The 25,058-nt window shown below is 36.9% G+C and overlaps 2 protein-coding genes across 2 annotated transcripts; both read left to right on the top strand.

Moving 5' to 3' along the window:
* Positions 1-1,540: 1,540 nt before the first annotated feature.
* Positions 1,541-9,274, top strand: LOC120421069 (glucose-induced degradation protein 4 homolog). Its single transcript, XM_039584214.2, has 5 exons — positions 1,541-2,389; positions 7,514-7,681; positions 7,745-7,858; positions 7,921-8,039; positions 8,097-9,274. The coding sequence occupies exons 1-5, from the start codon at positions 2,243-2,245 to the stop codon at positions 8,158-8,160; spliced, it is 612 nt and encodes a 203-aa protein (XP_039440148.1). The 5' UTR covers positions 1,541-2,242; the 3' UTR covers positions 8,161-9,274.
* Positions 9,275-13,404: 4,130 nt separating this feature from the next.
* On the top strand, positions 13,405-22,929 carry LOC120421059 (uncharacterized). The gene is made up of 4 exons (XM_039584204.2): positions 13,405-13,874; positions 13,949-14,963; positions 19,978-22,288; positions 22,347-22,929. Exons 1-4 carry the CDS (start codon positions 13,773-13,775, stop codon positions 22,603-22,605), a joined length of 3,687 nt encoding a protein of 1,228 aa, XP_039440138.1. The 5' UTR covers positions 13,405-13,772; the 3' UTR covers positions 22,606-22,929.
* Positions 22,930-25,058: the final 2,129 nt, after the last annotated feature.

Raw genomic sequence — 25,058 nt, 5'->3', positions numbered from 1 at the left:
TTTTCTAACATGCACATCTGTATTTTAAAATTTCTTAGTCCTTGATTTTTTTGATTAAATTTCCCAAACTTAAAATATTTGTTTTTAATAAATACTTGTATTTTTGTTTTTAATAAATACTTGTATTTTTAATTTAGTAGAGGAATCGTCAAATTCCATTTTCAAACTTATTTTTGATCTGAGAAGAACTCCTAAAATTTTAGGGATCGAATTTTAACTTGTTTCATGTGACTTTGGCAAAGTTTTTAAAAATGTAACTTTCCTGGGGTCAACTTTGGCTGTGTTTCTTACTAACTAACATTTCCCCTATATGAACTACCGAACAACATTGGCAATGTGGCGTCGTTTGTTTACCAACATGAGATTGTTTGTGGAAGAACCGTTAAATTTAAAAGTTTTGTAAAAAAAATATTATTCCGTTGTTGGCTAATTAAAATAAAAACAAAATTTCGTTAAATTCTAGAACAAAACAATATTTTTAAATTTTTCAATTTAAACCGCTTTTATCGCGATTCTAAGCAAGATTACGCAACAAATAATCGTCCCTTTAGTTTATCTTTAGTTTTCAAACCGGTTTGCAGTAGATTGGTGTTTAAATTTTGAAATTTAGCATAAATTAAGATATAAAGTTGCAAAATTTTCAACTTCAGCCATGTGCAACAGTTTCCACTTCACCCGATCCTTCACCGATAATGGGGTAATTCATGCGTTCCAGACCTCGTCAAAATTCCAAAACGTAATTGCCAATCTCAGGTTCCCTGCTTTTGTTCGTGTTTGAAGTTTCGGGTCGAGACTCTGTTTTAAATGATAATGGTATCGTTTTATAAAAGAAAATGGGAAAAACAAGCAAAAAATATGAAAAAATAGATAGGCTAAATGTAATGATAGCAGGTGGTAGAATAAGCCAAATCTAGAGCCAAATACTACAAAAACGAACATAAACTTAACAAGAACATTTAAATTAAAATACTAAAAATGAAACAAGAAAACCATAAAACAAGAGAAGCAAAGTATTTCGTAGAACAAAAGTAACTTCCTAAGCATGGGAAGAATACAAATTTATCGAAAAAAAAATTGGGCTGTTGGGAGTTAATTTTACAATACAAATATGTTTTTAAATTATTCAGAGTCTCTATCCCCCTCCCCCAGTTTGACATTTTTTACTCTCGGAAAATAGCGGAAATTATTTGCAACCTTTTTTGACAAAAAATATCTTCTTTGACCACTTTTTGCTAGTGAAAATTAGTTTAAAATTACAAAAAAAAAAGCTTTTAGATGTATCCCTTATTAATATTTCGATTTATTTCAAAAACCACAATATTAAGCATAGTTAAAAAAAAGAGTTTTTTTCCCGTTATGGATTAAATTTTAAAACGACTCAGTAAAAGCTCGATTCCACCCTTTAAAATTTGGTCGATGAGGCTCGCTAGACTTTTTTGACAGATCGAAAAAAAGAAACAAGAGAAGGAAGACTTGCCCTTATCGGAACTTCTTTTAAAATTCGTCGTAGAAACAAACAGAATCGCTTTTCCTTCCCGGGCGGTTCGCGCGAGCTATTCCGTCGATTCCCTTGTCCGTGCCGTGCGGTGTGATCTGTCCTTGCGTGTTGTGTGCTCCGGAAGTTTCGCCGGAGGAGTTTTATTGTCCTTTTTTTCTTTTTGTTCCGTGGTGCGCGCAGGTTGACCCGTCTCCCCGCGTTCCCACCGCCCGAAAATCCGTCAAAATAAAGCCCCAGGTGGTCGAAGTCCAACTGGGCTTGCCTCAGCAGGATCCGGAACAGCTGCAGGCGCCGGGGGACGTGGACGACCGTAGAACGGACCGCGAGGAAAGTGCGCCGTCCTCCCCGGAGACTTCGTCCTCGTCTGCTTCCGGGGGCGTTCCGCCACCGCTGGTCGACCACGTTCGGTCCCAGCAGCAGCAACCGGATCAGCAGGGTTGCGCCTCGTCGTCGTACAATCATCAGCAGGAAGTCGACGTGGCCACCGGGGAAGGCTGCGGCGAGGAAGAGGAGGAGGAGGAGGGACCGCTAGAGAACGAGCAGGAAGTGCTTTCGAAGGGACAAGTTCCGGAGGACGAGGTTCTGGTGATCATAGCGGAAGAGGCGCCTTCGTTCAAGGTCACCTTCGAGGAGGAGAAAGCGGCTTCGAACGGGGCTGGTCAGCAGCAGCAGCAGGAGGAACAGGGAGAACCGTCTTCGTCGTCGTCGTCATCGTCGGCACAGGAGACCAGCTCGGTCAACAACATGCCAGTCAAAGTAGATATCGTGCCTCCTCCGCCAAACAATTCCAAGCAGCTCGGAGTGACCAAATCGCTGCTTTACAATGGGTCCAAATTTCGGGGCTTCCAAAAGTCCAAGGGAAACTCGTACGAGGTGGAGGTCGTGCTGCAGGTGAGTGAGGGAACACAGAAAAAAAAACTGGTTTCGTTAATTTGTTGTGCTTGCGTTTTTTTACAAGGGCCAATTTACCTATTCTGCAAGAAATTAAAAAAAAAATCAAAATCCAATTCAAATCCAAAAATAATGCGGCGATATTCAAATTTGAAAAACTAAACTTACAAGCCTAATTTTCAAATGTTGAAACAAAAAGTATTGCAAAATGCTTAATACATTATTACGGTTATGCTACCATCAAAAATTTGCAAAATATCTATCATTTTTTTTAAATATATTTTTTTCAAAACTTTCACGTCTTTTACTGGATTGTGGTCTCAAAATTTTAAATTAAAAAAAATCAAGAGTCTCTTTCGATTGAAATGCATAAATAAGCATTATACAATCTATTTTGAATAGTCTAAAATTGATCTTAAATGTTTTTTTTTTTTTTTTCTATTAAAATTTAAATCTTACTCAATCACTATTTATTTCGCCTCCTGATTTGTCGAGAAATTATTGAAGGGGGAGAGGGACAACAACTTGAAAGAAAATTTGTACCAGCCTAAACTTACATTGGTTTTGCTGATATTTTTTGTGTCTTGCTTTGCAATGGAGCAATTCCAGCCCAAAACAGAATTTTTAAGGTACTTTTTTTCTCGACCCTCTCCGATTTCAATGAAACTTTGTAGACATGTTATCCTACGCTTATATAAGCCATTTTTGTGTATATGGAGCCAGTTACACTCGATTATGACATTTGAAAAGGGCGTAAGTGTTTTAAATATTTTTGCACTGAAAGAAAAATACACTCCACTTTTATGAGATTTTTTGATTTTTAAGTTTAAAAGTCAAATTTGAAGATGAGCCCACGATTTTTTTTCGTTCAACATTTTTGTGAAAATAGCCTAAGATGTTACAAAAAAACTCACCAAAAATGCAGGATGGAGCAACTCACCTAAAAAATACAAAAATCATTTACTGAAACTGTTTTTTTCAAAAGTGCTCTAAACATCAAAATTTTCAAAAACCGAACACGAGAGTCGATTCTCCAGACAATTTTACATAAAAGTCTCCATATTGACCATTTTCCTAAGTCCAATCCTTGTGAAGTTACAGCGGTTTTAAAAATGTAAAAAAATAGGGTTTTTGATGGTTTTTGGCAATTTCTATATGACAGACCTAATTTTTCAGTCTCGAAAATATTTTTACCGGAAAGCTCGTCCAATTTCCCATGAGATTGTCAAGTATTGTATTGGAAAAGCCATTAAAAAAAACCGTTAAATTTTCTAAAAAAAAATCAGACAAAGTTAAATTTCGGTTGTGTTTCATATGGTTATAGGACCTTTCTAATCTAATCCAATCATATGGTTTTACCACATTCTAAAAAAAAAAAAAAAGAAAATACTTTTGAAACAAATGATTGCATAACCGCTGGATTGGTGTAAAATGCATTTTGAAACACCTTTTTTTTTTATTCAAATATTGAAACATTTGCATGCAATAGTTTTTTGCCTCCCCCTCGACTTTAGTCAGTGTTAACCCTCTACTGCCCAAATTTTTTACCGAAAATTTTTATTTTTCCCTTGTTTAGGAGGTCATTTTGAGCAACTTTTTTTCTACGAAAAACTTTACTTCTCTTGTTTCATGTTTTTCTTGTTCCATTTTTAGTATTTTAATTTGCATTTATCTTGTTTAGTTTATGTTTGTTTTTGGTAGTATTTGGCCTATTCTACCACCTCCTATCATTACATTTTGCCTATCTAATTTTTTCAGGTTTTTTTAGCCACTTTTTAATTTTTTTATCCTGTTTTTCACATTTTCTGCTATAAAATGGCACCATTATCATTTAAATTGTAAATAAATGCGTAGAGGCATAGTTTGCGACACTAGAAGAATTACTGCATACTTCTTTTTACTTTAAATATAGGAAATGTTAGTAAAAAACACAGCCAAAGTTGACCCCTAAAAAAATGACATTTTTTAAAACATTGGCAAAGTCACATAAAACAACAAAAACATCCAACCCATAAATTTTCTAGAATTTTAAGAGTTCTTCTTTCCAATGCTTTTTTAAGATGAAAAATTCAGGATTTTCAAAATAAAAAAAAATACAAGCTAAAAATTTAAGAGTACGAAAACTAAAAGAATCAAAAATTTTAAAATATTAAGTTCAACTGTTCAATATAAGATTCTAAAATCTAGGGATTTGAAGGGATTTTAAAGCTTCCAAAATCTAAGGATAAGAACATTTTAAAATTCATTATTTCAAAAACTCCTAAATTTCAAATTCAAAAAAAAAATAATAAAAAATACCTATCAGAAATATAAGTTTACGATATTGTTTTTTAATCAGCAACTTAAAAAAAATTCTAGAATAAATTTTCAAAACAACCTATGAGACATTAGGATGTAATATGATTGCATGGAAAAAATAAAGTTGTCCAAATTTAGCGAGCACAGCCACTTTTTAGTTCCTTTTGGGGTCCTAAACAACTCCCCAAAGTTTGGGAACGATTGGTTTAGTCCTCACTTTGCGCAAAGCGATTCAATTTTCCATATAAATTTGTATGAGAAAAACTTTTTTTTTTGATTTTGATATTTATAAAATCCACGTTTCACGCTGTACTAAAACCGGATTCATATTCGGATGCTCTGGAAGGTGCTCTACAACTTTCCCGAAGAGAGTATGGTGCTAACTTGCTCCTAAAAAAAGATACAGCGTGTTCAAAACTCGTCTAAAACGTGTTTTTTGCTCAAAAATCACGTTTTAGACGAGTTTTGAGGACGCTGTATCTTTTTTCAGGGACAAGCTAGCACCATACTCTCTTAGGGAAAGTTGTAGAGCACCTTTTAGAGTATCCGAATATGAATCCGGTTTTAGTACAGCGTGAAATGTGGATTTTATAAATATCAAAATCTAAAAAAAATTTTTTTTTATACAAATTGGAAATATGGAAAATTGAATCGCTTTGCGCAAAGTGAGGACTAAACCAATCGTTCCCAAAATTTGGGGAGTTGTTTAGGACCCCAAAAGGAACTGAAAAATTGCTGCGCTGGAAAATCGATTTTGATATTACACCCTAATGAGACAAGGGTTTCCTATGCAGATAGGACCTTTTGAAAATTTAATCTAGTATTAAGGAATTTAAAATCCAGGGATTTGGAGGGGATTTTAAAGATTCAAAATCTTAGGATTTAAAGTTTAAAAAATCTGAATTTAAAAAAAAAACTCTAAAATTTCAAATAAAAAATATCGAAAACAGAAAATTTGAAAATTTCGAAATCTAGGTTTTTGAAGGGGATTTAAAAAATTCCAAAATCTGTAGAATTTAAGATTCAACAATTTTAGAATTCTCGGATTAGTTTTCAAAAAGACGTAAGAGCCATTCATAAACAAAGTCCTATTTGCATCGGTATTCGACCTATTTACGAAAAACCAATTTCAAAAATGCTTAAGATTGTTCATCTACACGTCCTCCAATGAAATGTTGTTTCAATTTTAAGAACAAGTAAAATTAGTGCCGGACGTCACGGTGGCTCTTACGGTTTTTTGAAAACTCACCCGAGATAATTATTAATTTGAAAATTTAAAAATTCAAAGCTTCAAAAATTATTGTATTCAGAATTACAAAAAATTATAATATAATAGAATAATAATATTTAAAATTCAAGACAAAATCAAAAATATAGAATTCGAAAATCGAGCATCTAGAAATTTATAGATTCAAAAACTCAAAAATTAAAAAAAATATATATAAAAAATAAGATTCAAAATTAAAAAATCCTAAATAAATAAAAAAATAAAAACAATTGCAAAATCTGGGGATTTTAAAGATTCCTAAATTTAAAGGATTAACAATTTTAAAATTGAAACCTGAAAATTCAAAAAAACATAGATTTAACTTCAAAAAATTTAATTCCGTTTTTGAAAAAATAAATAAAATGAATAAATCAAAAATGTAAAAGTTCAATAATCAAGAGCCTAAACATAAAAATTCAGATGTCTTAAAATTCATAAAATTACAAATTCAGATGTCTTAAAATAAAAAAAAAAATCAAAGGCTAAAAATAATTAAAAAAAAACAATAAAATTAAAGATTCTTAAATCTAGGGATTTTAAAAATGTAAATAAAGTTCATACTCGATTATTTTTTTAAGTCCACACCAAAATTTCATTCCGGATAATCGAACCACGAAATGTTGATTTTCCTCAAAATTTGTGTTTCTTCTCTAACCTAAAATATGACTTCAAAGACTTAAAGAATTTAGAAATTTAAGAACTAAACTATTTTTGCCTTCCTCACCTTACTGAGGAAAGGCTTTAACATCACTCGAAAAATGAACTTCCTAATTTGACCTCCTAGACCCACCTTCACGTATACATATCGACTCAGATTCAGATCAAATTCTGAGCAAGTTTGTGTGTGTGTGTGTGTGTGTGTGTGTGTGTGTGTGTGTGTGTGTGTGTGTGTGTGTGTGTGTGTGTGGGGATAGGGATGTTGGTCTGTGCACCGAAAAATATGCACTTGATTATCTCAGCACTGGCTGAACCGATTTGGCGTCCCTATTGAAAATTATTAAGTTTAGTAAAGTACTTCAAAAGTTATGCTAAAAAAAATATTTTGACTAAAGTCCGGAAGATTGTAAAAAGGGTGGTGGATTAAGCAAGGTTTTTTGTTACTAAATTTATGTTTTTTTTTATATCTTGACATTTTTAAATTTTAAATATTTAAAATAAAATAAAATTATTTCTTGATTTTACAAATTTCTACAGATTTTTTTAAAAGTCCTATAATATATCTAGTGTGTTTCATAACAAAGTTCACGATTTCATGAGCAAAAGAGTTGGAATGACGATCAAAAAAATAAGCAGCGTTAAACAAAATTCACAGCTCATGAAAAATGTTCACGAGTTCGTGAATCGTGAATGATATTCTTAAAGACGAGTCAAATCTCTATGTTTATTTTTTTAGCGTTCATAAAGTTCATAGTTCCGTGACGAACATTCACGAAATCGTGAATCGAATTCATGGAAATCATGAACAAAACTCATGACGGGCATCACTGAAACTCAAGACATCATGAATCAATTTTGAGGTTTTTTAAAAACAATGTCTTACTTTAAATTCCAATTTCCAGCACGTCGACGAGGCCAACTCGTTCCTGTGCGGCTACCTCAAGATCACCGGCCTCACGTTCGAGTTCCCGACGCTGACGACGTTCTTCGACGGCGAGATCATCTCGAAAAAGTACCCCTTCCTGACGCGCAAGTGGGACGCCGACGAGGACGTCGACCGGAAGCACTTTGTATGGGGGTTTTTCTGGCGTGAAATTTTTTCGTGATTTTTGCATTGATTGAGATTTTTTCAGGGCAAATTTGCAGCCTTTGTCGACTACCAGAAGAACTTCAACTCGGACGACTTCGACTACGACGAGCTGCAGAAGAGCGACTACGTGTTTATGCGATGGAAAGAGCACTTTTTGGTAAAATTATTGTGAATTTTCGATTATTTAATAAATTTCTAAAATCAAAATGGCTTCGGCAGGTACCTGACCACAAGATTAAGGACATCAACGGAGCGTCATTTGCCGGATTCTATTATATTTGCTTCCAAAAGTCGCGGGCGGTTATGGAAGGTTACTACTACCACAGATCCTCGGAATGGTTAGTTGATTCAACTAAAAAATTAGCTGGAATTCAAATCTCTACTCTATTTTACAGGTACCAATCGTTAACGCTGGAGCATGTTCCAGAGTCGTGCATTCAGATTTACGAGTTTAGATAAATCTGCTGCTTACTTAAAAAAAATAAAAAAAACACAAGTTTTGCTTGTTGATTAACCTACACATAGAATTGTGCGTTATCAGCTATTGTTGAAAATGTTGAAGAAAAAAAAAACTCACAAAACATACACGCAAAAAAAAACACTTTAATTTATAATGGGACAAATCATTAGCGTGCGTCGCGAGCTTGGAGCAATTTTTATCCTCGTTTACTCTAACAAAACCATATGCTACAATCTAATAGGACAGTAAAATGAAACCAACAAATCTTAACTGAGTTCTCTGTAGGAGGAAACGCTAGCGTCACTTACACACAGACACAAACACATATTAATACGATGATAATAATTTTATATTGCGCCTCGAACATTATGACACGTAAGCAAAAAAAAACTAGTTTCAAGCTACTCGTAGCAAGTTATAGTCAACCTTTTCGGCGAGTCTAACGAAATTCAAATTTTGACGAACGAAACGAAAAGATTACAATTACAACCCCCTACTTATAATTTTGGGAGTAATGTTATCCAATAAACGATATAAACAGCCCGCATAAATAAAAGTTCTTGGAAGAAAATCCAATCTAAATGCCATTTCGCCACACGGTCCCAACACCAATTCGCGTGTGAATTATTTAAAACTTATGTCCCAACTCAAGTTAAAAAAAAGCAAACCGACGAAACGAATAAGAGTGAAAAACCACAAAGTAGGAATAGCATGTTCCCCCTTAAAAAAAAACTAATATTTCAAAAAAAAAACAAAATTAAACACCCTCTTTGATGTTGTACGTGCGAGGGCGCAACTCGCTAGACTAAAGTTACGAGTTGGGTGGGCCGAACAGAGCAGGGAGACCTGCGTATAGGGTATTTTGTAAGCGAGCGAGCGAACGCGCAACACGCGTTCTTGGAGGAGAATATTTTTTTTCGAGATGCTGTAATGATATTACTAGACACGTATTGTAATAACACTGTACTACTCTCTCTCTCTCTCTGTCACACATCGCGCCCCCTTGTCTCTGTCGAAAGCAAAACTTGGGTCATGAATCGTATGAATTATATATATACATACTTATATTTTCAATAAAAAGCGGGATCGCGACAAAAGAAACGCGAGTCAACGGTTTTTTTTTTTAAGTTGATTTTCAGTATCACAGCCTTCCCCCAAACTTCCGTGCTGCCTTCCGTATCACACAGAAAACTGCTTTGTAGAATCAACCTGTACGAGGTTTAAATCAACAAAATTTTTGTTGAATATAAGCAACAAAAAAAATGCGATGAAACAAACCTTGATTTTCTCAATTCCTTCCACAAAAGTCTTTTGTTTTTTTTAAAAAAGCTGCTTTGACGTTTAGCGTTGATTCAACAACAGGGTTGTTACGGGAGAGTCGAAAAAAAATCCGCGCCAAATCCGCGCCGACCTATAATCCGAAACCGCGCGAAATCCGCGACATATAAAAAAATACCGCGACCAACATTTAAGAAATTTTATTTTTTAATGAAGAAAAACTAATTCAGGGGGATCGAAGTAATCTGGGAGCGTGAACAGACGTATATTTTTTTCCGCTGTCATATTTTTGGAATTGGATTTTTTTTAAAAACGTTCGATTTCAATTTTTAAACCGGAGTTCCTGTACAATTTTAATGGTGGTAGCGGTTGAGGTAGTGTCAGTGGAATATCAAAACCCAGAATTCAACTTCTCGTCGGCTTGATGCTCTTCATGGGGGTGACGATTACACGAATAAGAAGGCAGGATCAGCAACAGCTGGAGCACTTTATGAAGTGGTCATCATCTAGGGGGCGGACAAAGTCGTCAATACACTATCAGTACATTAACATAAACGGTTAAAGTATTGATATTTCGTCAATATATTGACGAAATCCCACCGTTATTACTTTACCTTGATTGCCCGAACTGTCATAATATTTACAAAGAAAACATAACCACATTTTTGGAATTATAAAAAAAATGCGTGAAGGCACAACAACGTTTGAAATAATGGACCAGCGATTGGACCAACTCGGAGAACCCACGGATGCCGACCGACGTCGGTGCTGGACCGCGATAGGAGGAATGGTCGCCGCACCGCATAGCCGATCTTTTTCTAGCAGACGATCTGTGTCTCGTGGCACGGGCACTCGACGGTCGTACTCCCGGGAAGAACCCGGTCGGCGTTGGCATTTTCAGCTTTGTAGTCTAAAGGGCGGTCATCATGCTCCTGTTCCAATCTACCAATCCGGCCAGCAGTAGCAGACTAAATGCATCGTGTGGTGAGAAGTACCAACTTGCGGCGTCTTATGCCTTTGCTGCCGGTCGAGCTGTACCAGGATTGCTGCTGGAAGAACTGAAACCTTGATTGTTGCTGCCCGCTTCTTTACTGTAGTCCTGTTCAAGTCCAGAAGTCTTAGAAGAATTACGATTCAAGTGGATGGGTGGATTTGTTGGGCCATTACACCTGAGGTGCGGGGGGTTGAGGGGACTGGGGGAGTGCGTTATTGGGGTGAGTTCAGTTATGTGATTGTTGTGGGGTGGAAGGTGGGGGTGTGATGGGGGTGGTTGATTTGGTGTTGAAATGGGGTGACATAGAAATAGGAAGGTGGGCAGTGAATATGAGGTTTTTTGCGGATTTTGTGTTTGTATTGTAGGTTTTTAAGTTTTGGGTTCTAGGTTTTTTTTGTTGAGCATTTTTGTTTGATTTTGATTTGTGGGGTTGGGTGTAATTGGGGTTGGGAGTTTGGATTTTTTGATTTTTAAGAGGTATGTGGGTGACTGGGGTGTATCCTTTTGCCGCGCAATTTGGGTTAGCACTGTTAGTTGGGATGGGGCGTGAGGGATTGTTGAGGGTGGCGTTGTGGGCTATTGCGATTAACATAAAAAAAATATGACTTCAAAAATTGTGGCATTCAAGATTTTAAGAATTTGAGAATTCAAGAATTTAAGAGTTAAAGAATTTAAGAATTTTAAAATTTTAGAATTTAATAATTTAAAAGCTTAAAAATACTAAAATTATTTTAGATTTGAGAAATATTATTTGTTATTTTCTATATTGTTTTGAATTTGATATTTTTTAGTTTTTAAATTATGACTTTTTAATTTTGATTTTTTTTTAAATCTTCAAATTTTTGATTACTTAAAGTTTTTGTTATTTTAAATTTCAGATTTCATAAATTTTGAATTAGGAATTTCAGATTTTTTAAATTACAATTTTAGAAATTTCGAAAACAAATTAGTGTGTATTTTGATTTTTTTTGTTAATAAAAACTATTAAAACAAAAAAAAGTTTCGAATTTTTGAATTTCTGAAGCTTTGAATTTGGAATGTTCGGATTTTTTTATTTTAGAAAAAAAAATATTTCTACCGATTAAATCTTATATATATATAAAAAATTTCAACGGTTTTGTTCGAACGCGAATCAATTCAACACGGAACGTCGGATTAAGGTGCTCTTTGTTGCGTTGGGTTCGTATAAGTCCAAGGAAGGTTCTTACGCCAAAAAGTTACAAAGATTGTATGGGAAAAGTTACGCAAAATCAAATTTTGATCACAGGAGGCTGAATAAGCAAAAAAATTAAAACGACAACAAACGAAAAAAGGACAAGACGAAGTTTGTCGGGTAAGGCTTGTTCCATCTAAAATTCTAAAGTGGAGGCCAGCTTCTGTTACGTCCAGTCAAGCTCATATTTGGCGCCCACCAGAACAAGCTCCAATAATAGTTTTTGTTACACATTCTGATGTCTATATCTTCGGGAAAAGTTTGTAATATTTGATTTACAACATTAAAAATTGAATAAATCCAGTATAAAATTTAAAAAATAAGGTTAAAAATTATTATCAAAACTCAAATGAAATTAAATATTCAGAGCCGGAGACGTTAAGAAATGACAAGAAACATATAAAAAATAATTTCTACATAATCTTCATCTTCATTTTTCGACGTTTCGTACTAAGACAATACAAACAAACAGTTTTAGAAGAAAATTCAATTGATAAAAAAATGAAATTCTTGCACCCAAAGGAAAAAACTATTTATCGTAATCACTGATAATATTTTTCTTAATAACTTGAAAGTAATTCTATTCCTCTCAATTAACTTATTTATCAAAATCGCCATCCGCGCGAAATCCGCGCCTGGGCAAAATTAGCCAGCAAATCCGCGCCAGATCCGCGCCATCCGTAACAACCCTGAACAAAAATCTTGATTTTCAAATTAACAAAACGTTTTGTTGATTCAAATATGCCTTATTTTTCTGCGTAATGGTGTAATCAATGTGTTCGTTGAAGTTCAGTTTTTCAGCCAGCATAACCCCGAGGCATTTCATCGTCTCCACCCGCTCCACAACTTCGTTTGCACTTTGTCTTCGCAATGTTTAGCTGCAGCTTCTTCCATTTCAACCAGCACGTGAATCCTACTAGCTCTTCGTTCGTCACCAATCACAAATAGAACCGTGTCATTGGCGAACCGGTACTCTTCGCACTGCCGGTTTTTGTGTCGTTTATGAACAACAGTGGGCCTAGCACGCTTCCTTGAGGAACTCCGATGGATGTTGAAAAATACTCACCAACATCTTCAGCTCTGTATCTCCTTAACACGCCGCACAAGGCAATCGTTCCGAAACCTCTCCGTTTCGACGTCTCATCGTGGTCGTTGGCGGCTGTCCTCCAAGATGAATCGAAAATTTCAAACACCTCCTCAAAGTTGACCTCGTTGTTGCCTGAAAAGAAAGAAAAAAATATCAGTATCGATAAATTAAAAAGAGAGATGTGAGCCGGTAACATGGAGTGAAACTTTCGCAACTGTCATGGTAAACTTCACAGCAGCTTGACTGAAAGTTTAACTCCATGTTGCCCTTTTGATTTCTCGATAGAAAAACCTGCATCTGCAAGAGGTACCTTGAATAGCAAGTCCGTGTTCGGGAAATGCTCCGTTCGAAACGCGCTCAGACGGAAATATGGTTGGCGTCTAAGCTAGAAGCGTTTAGTTCCGTTTTGGCACTCTTTTAGATCACATTGACTACCTTGCGGGGAGTCATCCCTCGATTGCGTAGTGTAAGGTTGCACATGTTTCACATACAAAAACATGTTTTTACGTTGTTTTTATGTATTTTTTTTGAAAAGCAGTAAAAACATGCAAAAGTTTAAATTTCTTACTCAATCATGGACGACCCCCCGCAACCAAAACAAACCACCGGCAAGCCGCCGAAAGCGACCGAATTCCGACACTCCTCCCACCCCCCTTCACCTGGTGCACGACGCGAGGTGGAAATTCTAGCCCCGTGAAACGTCAAACCACCTCACACACCCAAACAAAAAAAGGAAAACATTAGCAACGTGTCGTCGGGTGCGTTCTTACTTTCGCTCACTTTGATTGATTCCGCGCACTATCGCGCGCGCTGCTGATAAAAATGTGCATCCTCTGTTGACGACGGTCGGGCGATCGATCGCAGCAACCTAGTTGCAGTTTCCGCGTGCGGCGATTCATTCATCGATCGGAAGAGAGAGCGAGCGAGCGCGTGAGGAGTGGAAAGTGTCTTGAGCTTTAAAGCAGGGCTTGCTGGGGTTTTTTACACACATAGAACAAAAACAGACACCTGTGTCAGCAAGAAAATAAAAAAAAGCGTCATGGAACTAACGGTAACTGGAGAGTACGAGACGAAACGGCTCGAGTGGCTGGACCGGCTGGATGCGGCCACCGGAATCAACAGTGTCCTGCAGATATGCCAGGTGAGAGGGCACTAACCTTACCCAACGCACACGCGAGAACACTGTGCAAATTACGCAACTTGGCCTCGTTTCAGGACATTTGCACCGGCGTCGATCGGAAGCAACCGGTCGGGGAGGAACCACCGGGGACGGAGATCGCGCCCGGTTCGCCGATCTGGGGCACCCGGCTCTACCTGAACAACGAGCTGCTGGTGCGGTTGCGACGGCTGATGGAGAGCACGCGGACCACGTTCGCCCAGCGCCGGATCATCGCCAAGTCTCTGTTCAAGATCTACGCGCACCAGTTTCGCCAGTCGCGGATGGTCTTCCCCGTGGGCGGTGTCCTGCCCAAGGGCGCGATCGCCGAGGAGGAAACCATCTCCATCTACGGCATGATCTTCTCCGGCTTCCTCACCCTCCCGGGACTGGAAGATCTGACCACGATCGTCAAGCGCAACTTCGAGCTGTTTCAAACGTCCGGCTGTTACACCCGTCACTTCAACACCGTCGCCGAAAACATGCTGGCCCTCTGCAAGATTGACCGGTACGACAAGTTCTTCAAAGATCACCAGGAAAAGATCTGGCACACGATCCTACTCAATCTAGAATCCCCCTACAAGGGCATCCGCGAGGGCATGCTCGCCCTCCTGAAAAATCTCATCTACGACGACAAATTCGTGCGCTCACTAGTACTCCCAGCCATCCTCCGCTGGAGTTGGCTTAACCGCAACAAACTGCACATCCTGCTAGCCCTGCTTGGCCGCTACCAGTTCAAATATCTCGAGTGTCTCGCCGGCGAACAGATCCACCTCTACCCCACCCTGGAGCTCTCCCTCCACTACAAGCACCTCTTCTCGGGCAGCCAAGGAATCGTGCGGGTGCTGCAGAAGCAGGGCGACGATCGGGTGTTTGAGCTGCAGGTTAAAATCCTCATGTACGGCGAGATTGGACTGGTGCGGACGATGATCAAGCAGTGGTTCTCGAACCTGACGCAGGCCGATTTTCGACGGTTGTTTCAAATGTTGCAGCTTGATCAGCTGAAGGTCGGTGAGAATAGAAAGCTGATACCGGAGTATCTGAAGCGGGACAACTTTGTCAAGTTTTTCCAGTGTGAGTATTTCTTTTTATGTTAGTTGAACCTATCCAAAGTATCCTTGAATTCAGAAATTTAATTCGACCACGGTAACAACTGCTGCTGATGGGCATGTTCAGGGATGTCCCCGCAACTTCTCGGTAACATCATGACCTATGTCACCAACTTTAGGGATAATCTGAGTTAGCTAGAGCTCACCACATAGTGCAGAATAAACCTGTTTATCGACGATCTAAACGTTAAGACTGCATTCGCATTCGCATGGAGATGGTGATCTTAGCGGGTTGCAGACTGGATTTCGTCATGTATGTGTGATAATTGTCCAGCCTAGGGACGATCTAAACGTTAAGACTGCTCCATAAAACTCAAAATTAAAAAAATGTTTAATTGTCATAAAAGGATAAATGGCAAATTTGAACACTGCAAATTCTACAAGTATAAAAATCTGAATTTGCAAAATTTTACAAACCAATATGGAATTTAAAATGTTTTTTTTTTTTATGTCAAGGTGCTATAGCCAGGATCAAGTCAGTACAAGTCTAGTAACAAACCAAATTCAAATTTAAAAATGATTAATCTAAACAATAAACTTGATCCTGGCTATCCTACATCGATTCGCTAAAAAAATGAATTTTAAATTAATAATATTAATTAATCTTTACAAAGCTAAAAAATTAATAAAAAAAATCCAGAATTTTACTGAAGAAATTTCATAAATTTCATATTTATTTTAACAACTTTGAAAATTAAGATTCAAAAAATATCTTATCAGAAAAAACTTAAATTCAAACATTTTGAAATTTCAAAATGCTATAATTTATAAACCAATCAAATTCTTTTTTTTTTTTTTTTTTTTTTTTGGGAGGGTGGTCCAGCCGCACATCGTTGATGTTGAAACCTCTAAACTGGGCCCTCGTCCTGTCACGTCCGTCAGTAGTCTTGTCGTACATTACAACTAGAATCAGATCTGCCAATGAATTAGTACACTTCGACCAAATAAACACTGACGCTGTATGGATCTGACTCTAGAATAAATGCACAGTTGTGTGTTATTCATTAGTCCAAAATGTTCAATTATTCATTAAAGTCCAAATATTCATTTGCTAACTACTTTGGATTGAAAATCTAAATTTTAATCTAAAATCCCCTAAACATTATGTTCAAAACTAAACGTTCCTTTAACTGTTGTAGTACTACTTCTATCAAAAAACAATAAAAATTTGTGAACTGATATACAAATAGGATAGAATCGCGATTTTACAAAGAAATGACCATTTACGTCAAAAGATCCGTAGTTCCTCGATTCGCAACAATGATCAATACAACCATAATCCGAAAACCGTTAGTTCAACAGATCAACGAATTTTGTCCGATATCATTACATTATTGATTGATCGAGACTCTATGGACAATTTGACATAAAAGAATGCCTAGTATTCTACATCAATCAAAGTTTATTGACAGCATTACTCTAACTTAACAATTACAACTAAATTTATCATCAAATAAATTTGGAAAGCATACAGTCCCACCTAAATCCCACATTGTGATAGTGAAAAAGTCACAGAAGCAGCGGTGTCTTGTGCAATTGTGATATTTTCACTATCGGAGAACTACCTAGTTCACGAAGACAGCTTATCGGTCAACGCTTAAGCCCTGGGGCTGCGACAAAGCGAGTTCTCGTAGCATGAAGTGGTGTCCATAGTGCTTATAAAAAAGAATGTATACCCAAATTTTAACTAATGCACTAGGATCAAATCATGCCCCTTGACTTTACAAGGCCCAGGGAATTTATAAACCAATCAAATTCTGAATTAAAACTAGAGTAGATGACCCTATTTTGGACCTACTATGCAAAGCATCAACATAGTTTGCCTTGTTCTCGGGAACGGTTAAACTAATTTGACTCGATGCAATTCTGTAGCTTAATTTATGCTTAACGGAGCACATCAACCAGAGCTTTTGCACCAAGAATTTTGTTACCGATATTTTAGTATTTTCGAAACTACGGGAACTGTCTATATTTTTTTTTTTCAACCCCTAATGTACTGTTTACTAAGCGATTTACAACAAAATTACCTTTTTTTACAATCAGATTGTTGCAGGATTGGGTCCGTAAGTTTGTCAATTTTGGAATAAAAAGACTTCCTTGGTTGCTGTGCACCCTTAACATTAACTATACTATTGAAAATATATTTTTTTTGATTATTATATGCATTTCAAGCTGTCCCTATTTTCGACCCAAGTGGGTCGATCGATTAGTTGAAATTTTGACAACTCGAATTGCGGAATGTTATTGGCAACACGCAGGTTCAACTCGAGGGGATGCTTGAACTTTGGAGTACCAAAAAAACACGTGTACTTTGAATTTTTCAAAAATATTCAGACGGGTCTCCAAAATTTGTATGTGATTTGTATTTTTTTTTGTCATTTTTTGTAGGTCAGTTTGATCAATCAAATCAAAAATTGATCAATTTTAAATTCCAAATTTGCTATTAAAAAATATTAAGCTCAAATTTAAAAAAAGCTCATAATCAAAATGTAAAAACAAAAATCATTTAAAAATCGAGGACTCAAAATATTTTTTCAAAGTTGAAATTAAAAAAAAAAATAATTGAAAAATAAAATAAAAGAAATACAAAATCAGCAAACAAACAACATCATATTCAAATCAAACACTCAAGGAGGTATTAGATTATGATAAACAAATAAACAAACATACTCGCCAACTCTCAAATTCGCCAAGCTCGCACATACCAATTTTTTTTTGCTGAAATTCAGTAAAGTTTTACTGCATTTTCATCTACTGAAATTTCAGTAAACGATTCAGTAATTTAGATTTTACTGAATTCTCAGTTAACTGATATTTGTCACTTTGACAGATGATTTACTGAAATTTCAGTAAAATGGTTGTCAAAACAACTGAAATTTCAGCAAAAGAAACGTCAAATTATTTTGCTGAAAATTCAGTAATTTTCTTGTGGCAGTTTGACAGATCATTTTCTGAAGATTCAGCAATCATTGCTGGTATTTCAGTTACCAAATTTTTATTTCGGTTGTCATTAAAATACTGTTATTCATTCATTTATTTCATCAATCGTCCTAACCTGAAAAACAGGTGGTTAGCATCGAGGCCTTCGTTATCAACATTTTTCTTACCTTTGTTTCTAAAGATCACAACACTATTTGAAAGAGGATTTTCTCTCGGCAGCATCCAAACAATAAGTCAGAAGTGACGTTTCAGTTTGACAGATAGCCAGTTACGGATTTTTCAGTAATTTTTTTGTTTATTACCGAATTTCAGTAAATGTGATGATAACTGAATCGCATTCAGTTATTTATTTTACTGAAATTGCAACCAAACAAACTGTCAAAAGTGCGAATTTGTTTGTCGTAGTCTAATACCTCTTTCCGTTTGAAAAAAAAAAACCTTAAAGATTCCCGTTCCCAAATTCAACATTTGACATTAAAACCTAATTAAAAAATTTCAAGTTTCACAAAACTTTCGAAATTAATAAACAAAAACAAGATAAAATAACAGTTAAGTTCAAAAACTTCAAATTTCAAATAGATAAAAAAATTATTGAAATAGATTAAAAATTCTAAAACTTTTGATTGAAGAACTTAAAATTCTTTAAGTTCTGAATAAAAAATATGCTCGAAAACCCAAAACAAAAGTCAAAAATTTCAATTTATAAAAAATCTAAATTATTTTTTTTAATGATGTAACATATAAACTTATTAAATTCACAAACTTTTTTATTCAAATTTGCTAATTCAAAAATTTAAGTTCCCAAATTTAAAAATTCAAAATCTGGAGTTTTTTTTTTTTTTTTTTTAAAAGGTCCAATAAACCAAATTTTCAGTTTTTGCTGTTTGTGTGCTATTTAATACCCCTGACATAAGGCGGTTTCAAAAACACCCAAAAAGCAAAAACTGAAAATTTGGTTTATTGGACCTTTTCAAAAAAAAACTCACGAAATACATTAAATTAACAAAACAAACTAGAACCCTGAAATTAAAAATTTTCAAAACAAAACCCTTAACAAATACAAGATCCAAAAGTTTTATTTAAATTAAAAATTTAATTTTGATAAAAAAAAACATAATTGTCAAAAGGTTTCATAAATAGTCAAGATTCGCCATTTTTATTGCCGATGGATAAGCTGTTCCTATTTTTTTTTTTTTTTTAAAATCTGCCGGAGTTCAGTTGATAAATCTGTGTATGATCGATCAGCTATTATTTTTTAAATATTATAATTAAGCCTTGACAAAAAAAATTATAAATAGAAATAAAAAGATACTTGGGTTGAATTACAGCACAGATAATATTTGTGATTAAAGTCCAAGTGAAATTTTCTAATGTTTTCGAATAATCGTGTCGGTTGATTTTTTTTTTAAATATGAAAGTGCAAATTTATAAATTATTTTAATCTTTTCTAGATAAACCAGTTATATTAAAAAGCAAAAGTTAAAAAAACTCTTTTTTTATGAAATTGATCAATGAAATGAATCAATTAATTAATTAAAAAGTAAGGAAAAAAAGGAATACAAATTTTTAAACATTTCAATAATCCTAAACCTGGCTATTTTTTTATTTTCATACCTTTCCAAAACAAAAAAATCACCACCATTAGTAAACGAAGATAAAGGCCACCACCTTAGCTTACAAATTTCTAGATCACTTCGGAGTTTATGTTTAAAGCTCAATGACCCAATAAAAGACCAATGAGAAAAATACGTGAGAAATGTCCGAAGTTATTTTAATGGAGTCTTAATTATTTTTTTAAATATTTTTTTATTTAATATATTTTAAATTTGACAGTTTCATAAATTGAAAGTTTAGTATAAAATGTTCTAAATGATTTTTGAACTTTTTTTTTTACTTTTTAAAGTTGATAGCCAATTTTAGATCGTCGATCTACTGAAAAATTAGGGCGGCCAGGCCTACTGCGTAAACTTAACCGCAGAGATGATTCGTCAAAGTGGATCGCGACTTAGTTTAAAATTATCATTTTTCCCTTCCCGCAGACATGAACCTCTTCCGGCGCGAGTTCCAAACCTGCAAGGACCTCAACATCCTGCTCGTCCTGATGCTCCAGGTCAGCACCGAAGTCGAGCTGGAAAGTTCCTCGATCGCGCTGCTGGTGGAAACGCTCGTCCACCACATTACGACGCCCAGCGCCAGCATCCACCCCTCGACCAGCGTGTTCTACATCTTCAAGCTGAAGGAGTACATCCTGCAGAACCTGGCCGTGCCGTCCTCGATCATCGGGGCGACGTTTGTGGCGCAGAGCGCCAAACTGCTCTCCCACATTGCGTCCCTCTCGCTGGACCGGTACGAGCAGAACGAGGACGCTTACGCGATCGTGTCGGAGTTGATGGGAACGTCGGTGTTCCATCAGCATCTGCAGAAGCAGGCCGCACCGGAGAGCAACTACCACGCGATCATAACCAGCTTGAAGATGTTCCAGTGCTTTGCGTCGTTGTTTTTGGAGTTTACCGACGAGTCGCCGTACAGGTTGCAGGAGAAGACCGTGGACGGGGTGCCGCACCTGCTGCCCGTTGAGGCGGACACGTTCTACGACATGATCTACACGGTGGAGCACTTGCTGGTGTCGGAGTTTGACGATGTGAAGGCGACGGCGTTGAGGTTGCTGTACAACAAGCACTTTGCGTATCATTACGGGCCGGCGATGCAGGGTCGGCTGTCGTTGATCTACTCGTACAAGAACCCGTCGGCGGTGCTGGAGGCGATGATCAGCTTCTTTGACGAGTCGCACATTGCGCTGCTGTCGTCGTTGCGCGACCACGAGCGGGATCTGTTTGCGATGATGAAGAATGATGGGCAGTTGTACAATCAGATTGACGCGATCACGGAGGCGTTTTTCGGGTACACGGAGTCGCGGACGTTGCGGATTCTGGACGACATTAAGGCGTTTCCGAAGATGTTGATCTTGGTGAATCGGGTGGTGGAGTTTGTGCTGCGATCGCTGAACTGTGCCAAGACGGACGAGCAGCGGTTGATGGTGGGGTCGACGTTTGAGATTATGGACAATAGCTTGCAGCTGCTGTTGGAGCGATCGTCGCAGCGATCGACGAATTTGGCGGCGGACAAGAAGACCATGATGGTGGCGATGTGGAAGGCGCTGCGATCGGCGGGGAGTTTCCTGGAGAATTACGCCATGTGGACGCTGGACAATTACCGGAATCGGTTGGATACGATCGATCATCTGTCGATCTGTTTGAGGGCGTTCATCATGATGCTGCTCAACTGTTGCCACCGAGGGGCGATCGAGTCCGCTGGAGTTGGGTTTGGTCGGGTGATCAAGAAGATCGCCGCGTTGAAGGAGTGTTTGGTTGTGAGGAACGATCACCGGAGTCGACAGGCGAAGCGCATCGTGGAGCTTGCCGAGCGGATGTTCCGCGCGTTGGTTCGACTGGATCTGCAGGAGAGTGACTTCCGGCGGTGTCGCGGCTACCTCTGGCTCATCCACAACTTTATCAAAAGTGACTCTAATACTAACGCGGAGCGATCGTATTTGAAGATCTACATCGAGATGCATCGGATGCCGGTGAACGGAATGCTCGTTCCGGCGGATGCCCTCAGCAAAATGTCCGTACTACAGCTACACCAGCTCAACCTGATGGTTCGTGAGGCCACGATGAACGAAACGATCCTCGAGTACATTGACGACCTGATGATCATCGCGCTGGAGCGGTTCAAATCCCCCGAATGGACCATGCGAAACGCAGCCCTGCAACTGTACTCCTCGATCGTGACCAAGCTCGTCGGTCAACGGCAGCAGTGCTCCGACCCCGACTGCAACTGGCCGATCGTGTACGTCTCCCTCAACGAGATCATCTTCAAACTAACGAAATCCACCAAATACATCCTGAAGCAACTCCGCTCCGCCGATCGCGTCCCAACGCCCTTCCTCATCCTGGTGCTCGAGTTCCTCGCCAAGGTCGAATACCGCGCGTACAGCGTCCCCGGCCAGAAGGCCACCGTCGTCGACTTCCGGATACAGATGTGGCGCTTCCTGAGCCACGAAAACGACCAGGTTCGCATCCTGGCGGCCACCTGCTTCACCCAACTCCACGAGTTCCACGACGAAATCCCGCGCATGATGGAGAACCTCATCATCATCCTGTTCACGGCCCGCGGCAACGAAAACTTCCGCCACGGCCTGCTCAAGGCGATCCACTTTTGCATCCGGAAGTACGTCACCAACGCACGCCACGTCGGCGCCTCCAAGGAAGACTTCCTCGCCCAAATGCGCCACCTGATGGAGAAGTACTCCGTACTGGACACGGCGATGGTCTCCAGCTATCGACTACGGTAAGGAGATCTTCAAACTTCCTCAACGTCCAAAAGTCAAACTCTCTCTCTCTTCCAGATACCACCTGCTCGACCTGCTGCTCTACCTCGGTTTTGCCAAGATGGACCGCACCGTAGTTGCCCAAGTCTTCCACAAGCTGGCCCCCAGCAACCACGGGTTGAACGTGTTCCTCATGAAGACGAACGCGCTGTACAACGCCCGGGCGGAGGAGACTTCTCACGGTGGCGACCCGCCTGCGATGGAGTACGAGGTGATCATCGAGTGCTCGGACAATTTTGGCGGCCCCGGAGGCGATGCGGATCCCGACGAGGACTAGCGGCGGGGAAAGGGGGTGGTAGAGACGACGCCCCCTCCTCCTTAGAAGATGTTTTTTCTTGTTATACTCTTTTGCGTTCTGCAGGTTAAGATTGTTAGTACAAACGGCACGGTTTTGTCGTTTTAAGATGTAGGTTAGAAAGTGATTGTGAATTCGATTTTTTAACGGTTGGATTGAATGTAATTGTGTATATTGATGAAATCAAGTTTGAAAATATACTCGTGCAAAGCAGCTTAAAGATTGCGTGTGTGGACTTGCATGCAAATTGGCAATCAAATTGCAGCACCATCTGGTTGTTGAGACAAGAACTAAGATAAAATGATGTCTTGCTGAGTAATTTTATGGATTTATGCAAATTGTTCATGTTTTTGTTTAAATATGTATCTATTATTTCAATTTTTACTGTCAGTTCACAAAAAACTACCTTTTTTCAAAAGAAAATATTTTTTCGGCGACAAATGAGTTTGTGTTTGTGCGTTTGTGTGAGATGATTAAAATTTGATTTTCTATATGGTTTTTTTTTAAGATCCGGGCAAATTTTTAATAAATCATTTTGTGACATTTCCAAAAAGCTAGACTTGACATAAAAAACTTTTTTTTTGTAAAAATAAAAAAAAAATATAAATTTATATAAAATCAAAGCTTTGAAAATTCAAAAGTTTTTGAACTTTAAAATATTCTGATTTAGAATTTCAACTTTATTTTTTTAAATGACAAAAAAAAAAGATTTTTCAGAGAAAACGTATTCTTTCTTTAAAAATACAGTTTTTGATTTGAAAAATCATTAGAAAATCAATACAATATGTGCCATCAAGGTGGATTTTAATTTAATTTTCAAAATTTACGACGATAAAAAATTTCAGATTGGGCTAAAAAACATATTTAAAGTATAACATTCAAAACCAAATAAAAAAAAATCTTAAGCGTTCCAAATTCTGGAGTTTGAAATTTATGGAATTATATTACAAAATTTATAAATCCTTTGATTCTAGATTTTTTTTAAATTCTTTAAATCTAAAATTCAAAATATACATTTTTGGAGCCATATTTTAGGTTACAAACTCAGCTTTGTGGATAAGAGTACAAACTGGTTTTAAAATTTTAAAATTCCAGGATAATCGTTTATTTTTTAAACTTTGACTTTATATTTTTTTAACTAACAGTTTTTCAATTATAATTTCCTTGAACTTTTTAATTGAAGCATTGCTGTTTTTTTTTATTTTTTGTGTTCTAAAATTTAGAATTTTAGATTTTTTTTATTAATTTTTGATATTTAGAATTTTAAATTTGTAAATAACTTGAGTTTTTTATAATTTGAAATTGAGCAGTTCTCTACTGAATCGGTCTTTTTTCTTTAATTTGAATTTTTGTATTTTTTATTCCGACTGAAACTTTTTTGGTGCCTTCGGTATGCCCAAAGAAGCCATTTTGCATCATTAGTTTGTCCATATAATTTTCCATACAAATTTGGCAGCTGTCCATACAAAAATGATATGTGAAAATTCAAAAATCTGTATCTTTTGAAGGAATTTTTTGATCGATTTGGTGTCTTCGGCAAAGTTGTAGGCATGGAAAAGGACTACACTGAAAAAAATTGATACACGGTAAATAAAATTGGTGATTTTTTTTCACTTTTTGTCACTAAAACTTGATTTGCAAATAAAAAAACTTTTTTTTTCTTATATGTTTTAGGGAACATCAAATGCCAACTTTTCAGAAATTTCCAGAATAGGCAAAAAATCTTTGACCGAGTTATGATTTTTTGAATCAATACATTTGAAGACACCAAATCGATCAAAAAATTCCTTCGAAGAATACAGATTTTTGAATTTTCACATATCATTTTTGTATGGACAGCTGCCAAATTTGTATGGAAAATTATATGGACAAACTAATGATGCAAAAAAGTTTCAGCCGGATTAAAAAATACAAAGAAAATCAAATGACCGAAATCTCAGAGATTTTTCTAAATTTTTTATTTGTTTTGTTTTAGCTTTGTATTTGTATTTTTGAAATTCTAATTCAATTTCAAATCCTAAATTACTGTGTATATTTTTTTGCGTTTTTTTTATATGGAGTTTTGCGTTCTTTTCGAGCTCCGTATCAGCCTTTGGTGCTGAAAAATTTAACACTTCTGGCGCAACTTGTCCGATTGTCTCGAATTTTTCAAAATAGTTTCAGCTGTCAAAATGCTTATCCTCCCCTTTTCAAATGTTGCCTCAGAAGTGTCAAACTGCAAAATAGGATCGAAAAGTATTCTTTTTCGATATAAGTACTAAAAAGTTGAACTTTTCAGCACTCAAACGGATGCTGAAAAGTACTTTTTAGCATTGTTATTTTTTTGCCTTTTCGTTTTTAGATAACGGCAGAAAATGTAAGTTGTTTCGAAACGGAATCCTAATAAATGTGTTTATGTTTTTAACCATAAAAAATTAAAGCAATAATTATTTTTA

This window comes from Culex pipiens, chromosome 1 (genome assembly GCF_016801865.2).
Source record: "Culex pipiens pallens isolate TS chromosome 1, TS_CPP_V2, whole genome shotgun sequence".
In the NCBI taxonomy this organism is placed as follows: Eukaryota; Metazoa; Arthropoda; class Insecta; order Diptera; family Culicidae; genus Culex; species Culex pipiens.
The sequence above is the reverse complement of the archived record's forward strand: the minus strand, read 5'-3'. Positions and strand labels throughout refer to the sequence as shown.

Coding starts and splice junctions, on each gene's coding strand:
- LOC120421069 (XM_039584214.2), top strand. CDS start 2,243: ATGCCAGTCAAAGTAGATATCGTGCCTCCTCCGCCAAACAATTCCAAG. Junction 7,682..7,744: donor ACGTCGACCGGAAGCACTTT/GTATGGGGGTTT, acceptor AGATTTTTTCAG/GGCAAATTTGCAGCCTTTGT. Junction 7,859..7,920: donor GATGGAAAGAGCACTTTTTG/GTAAAATTATTG, acceptor TGGCTTCGGCAG/GTACCTGACCACAAGATTAA.
- LOC120421059 (XM_039584204.2), top strand. CDS start 13,773: ATGGAACTAACGGTAACTGGAGAGTACGAGACGAAACGGCTCGAGTGG. Junction 13,875..13,948: donor GTGTCCTGCAGATATGCCAG/GTGAGAGGGCAC, acceptor GCCTCGTTTCAG/GACATTTGCACCGGCGTCGA. Junction 14,964..19,977: donor CTTTGTCAAGTTTTTCCAGT/GTGAGTATTTCT, acceptor CCCTTCCCGCAG/ACATGAACCTCTTCCGGCGC.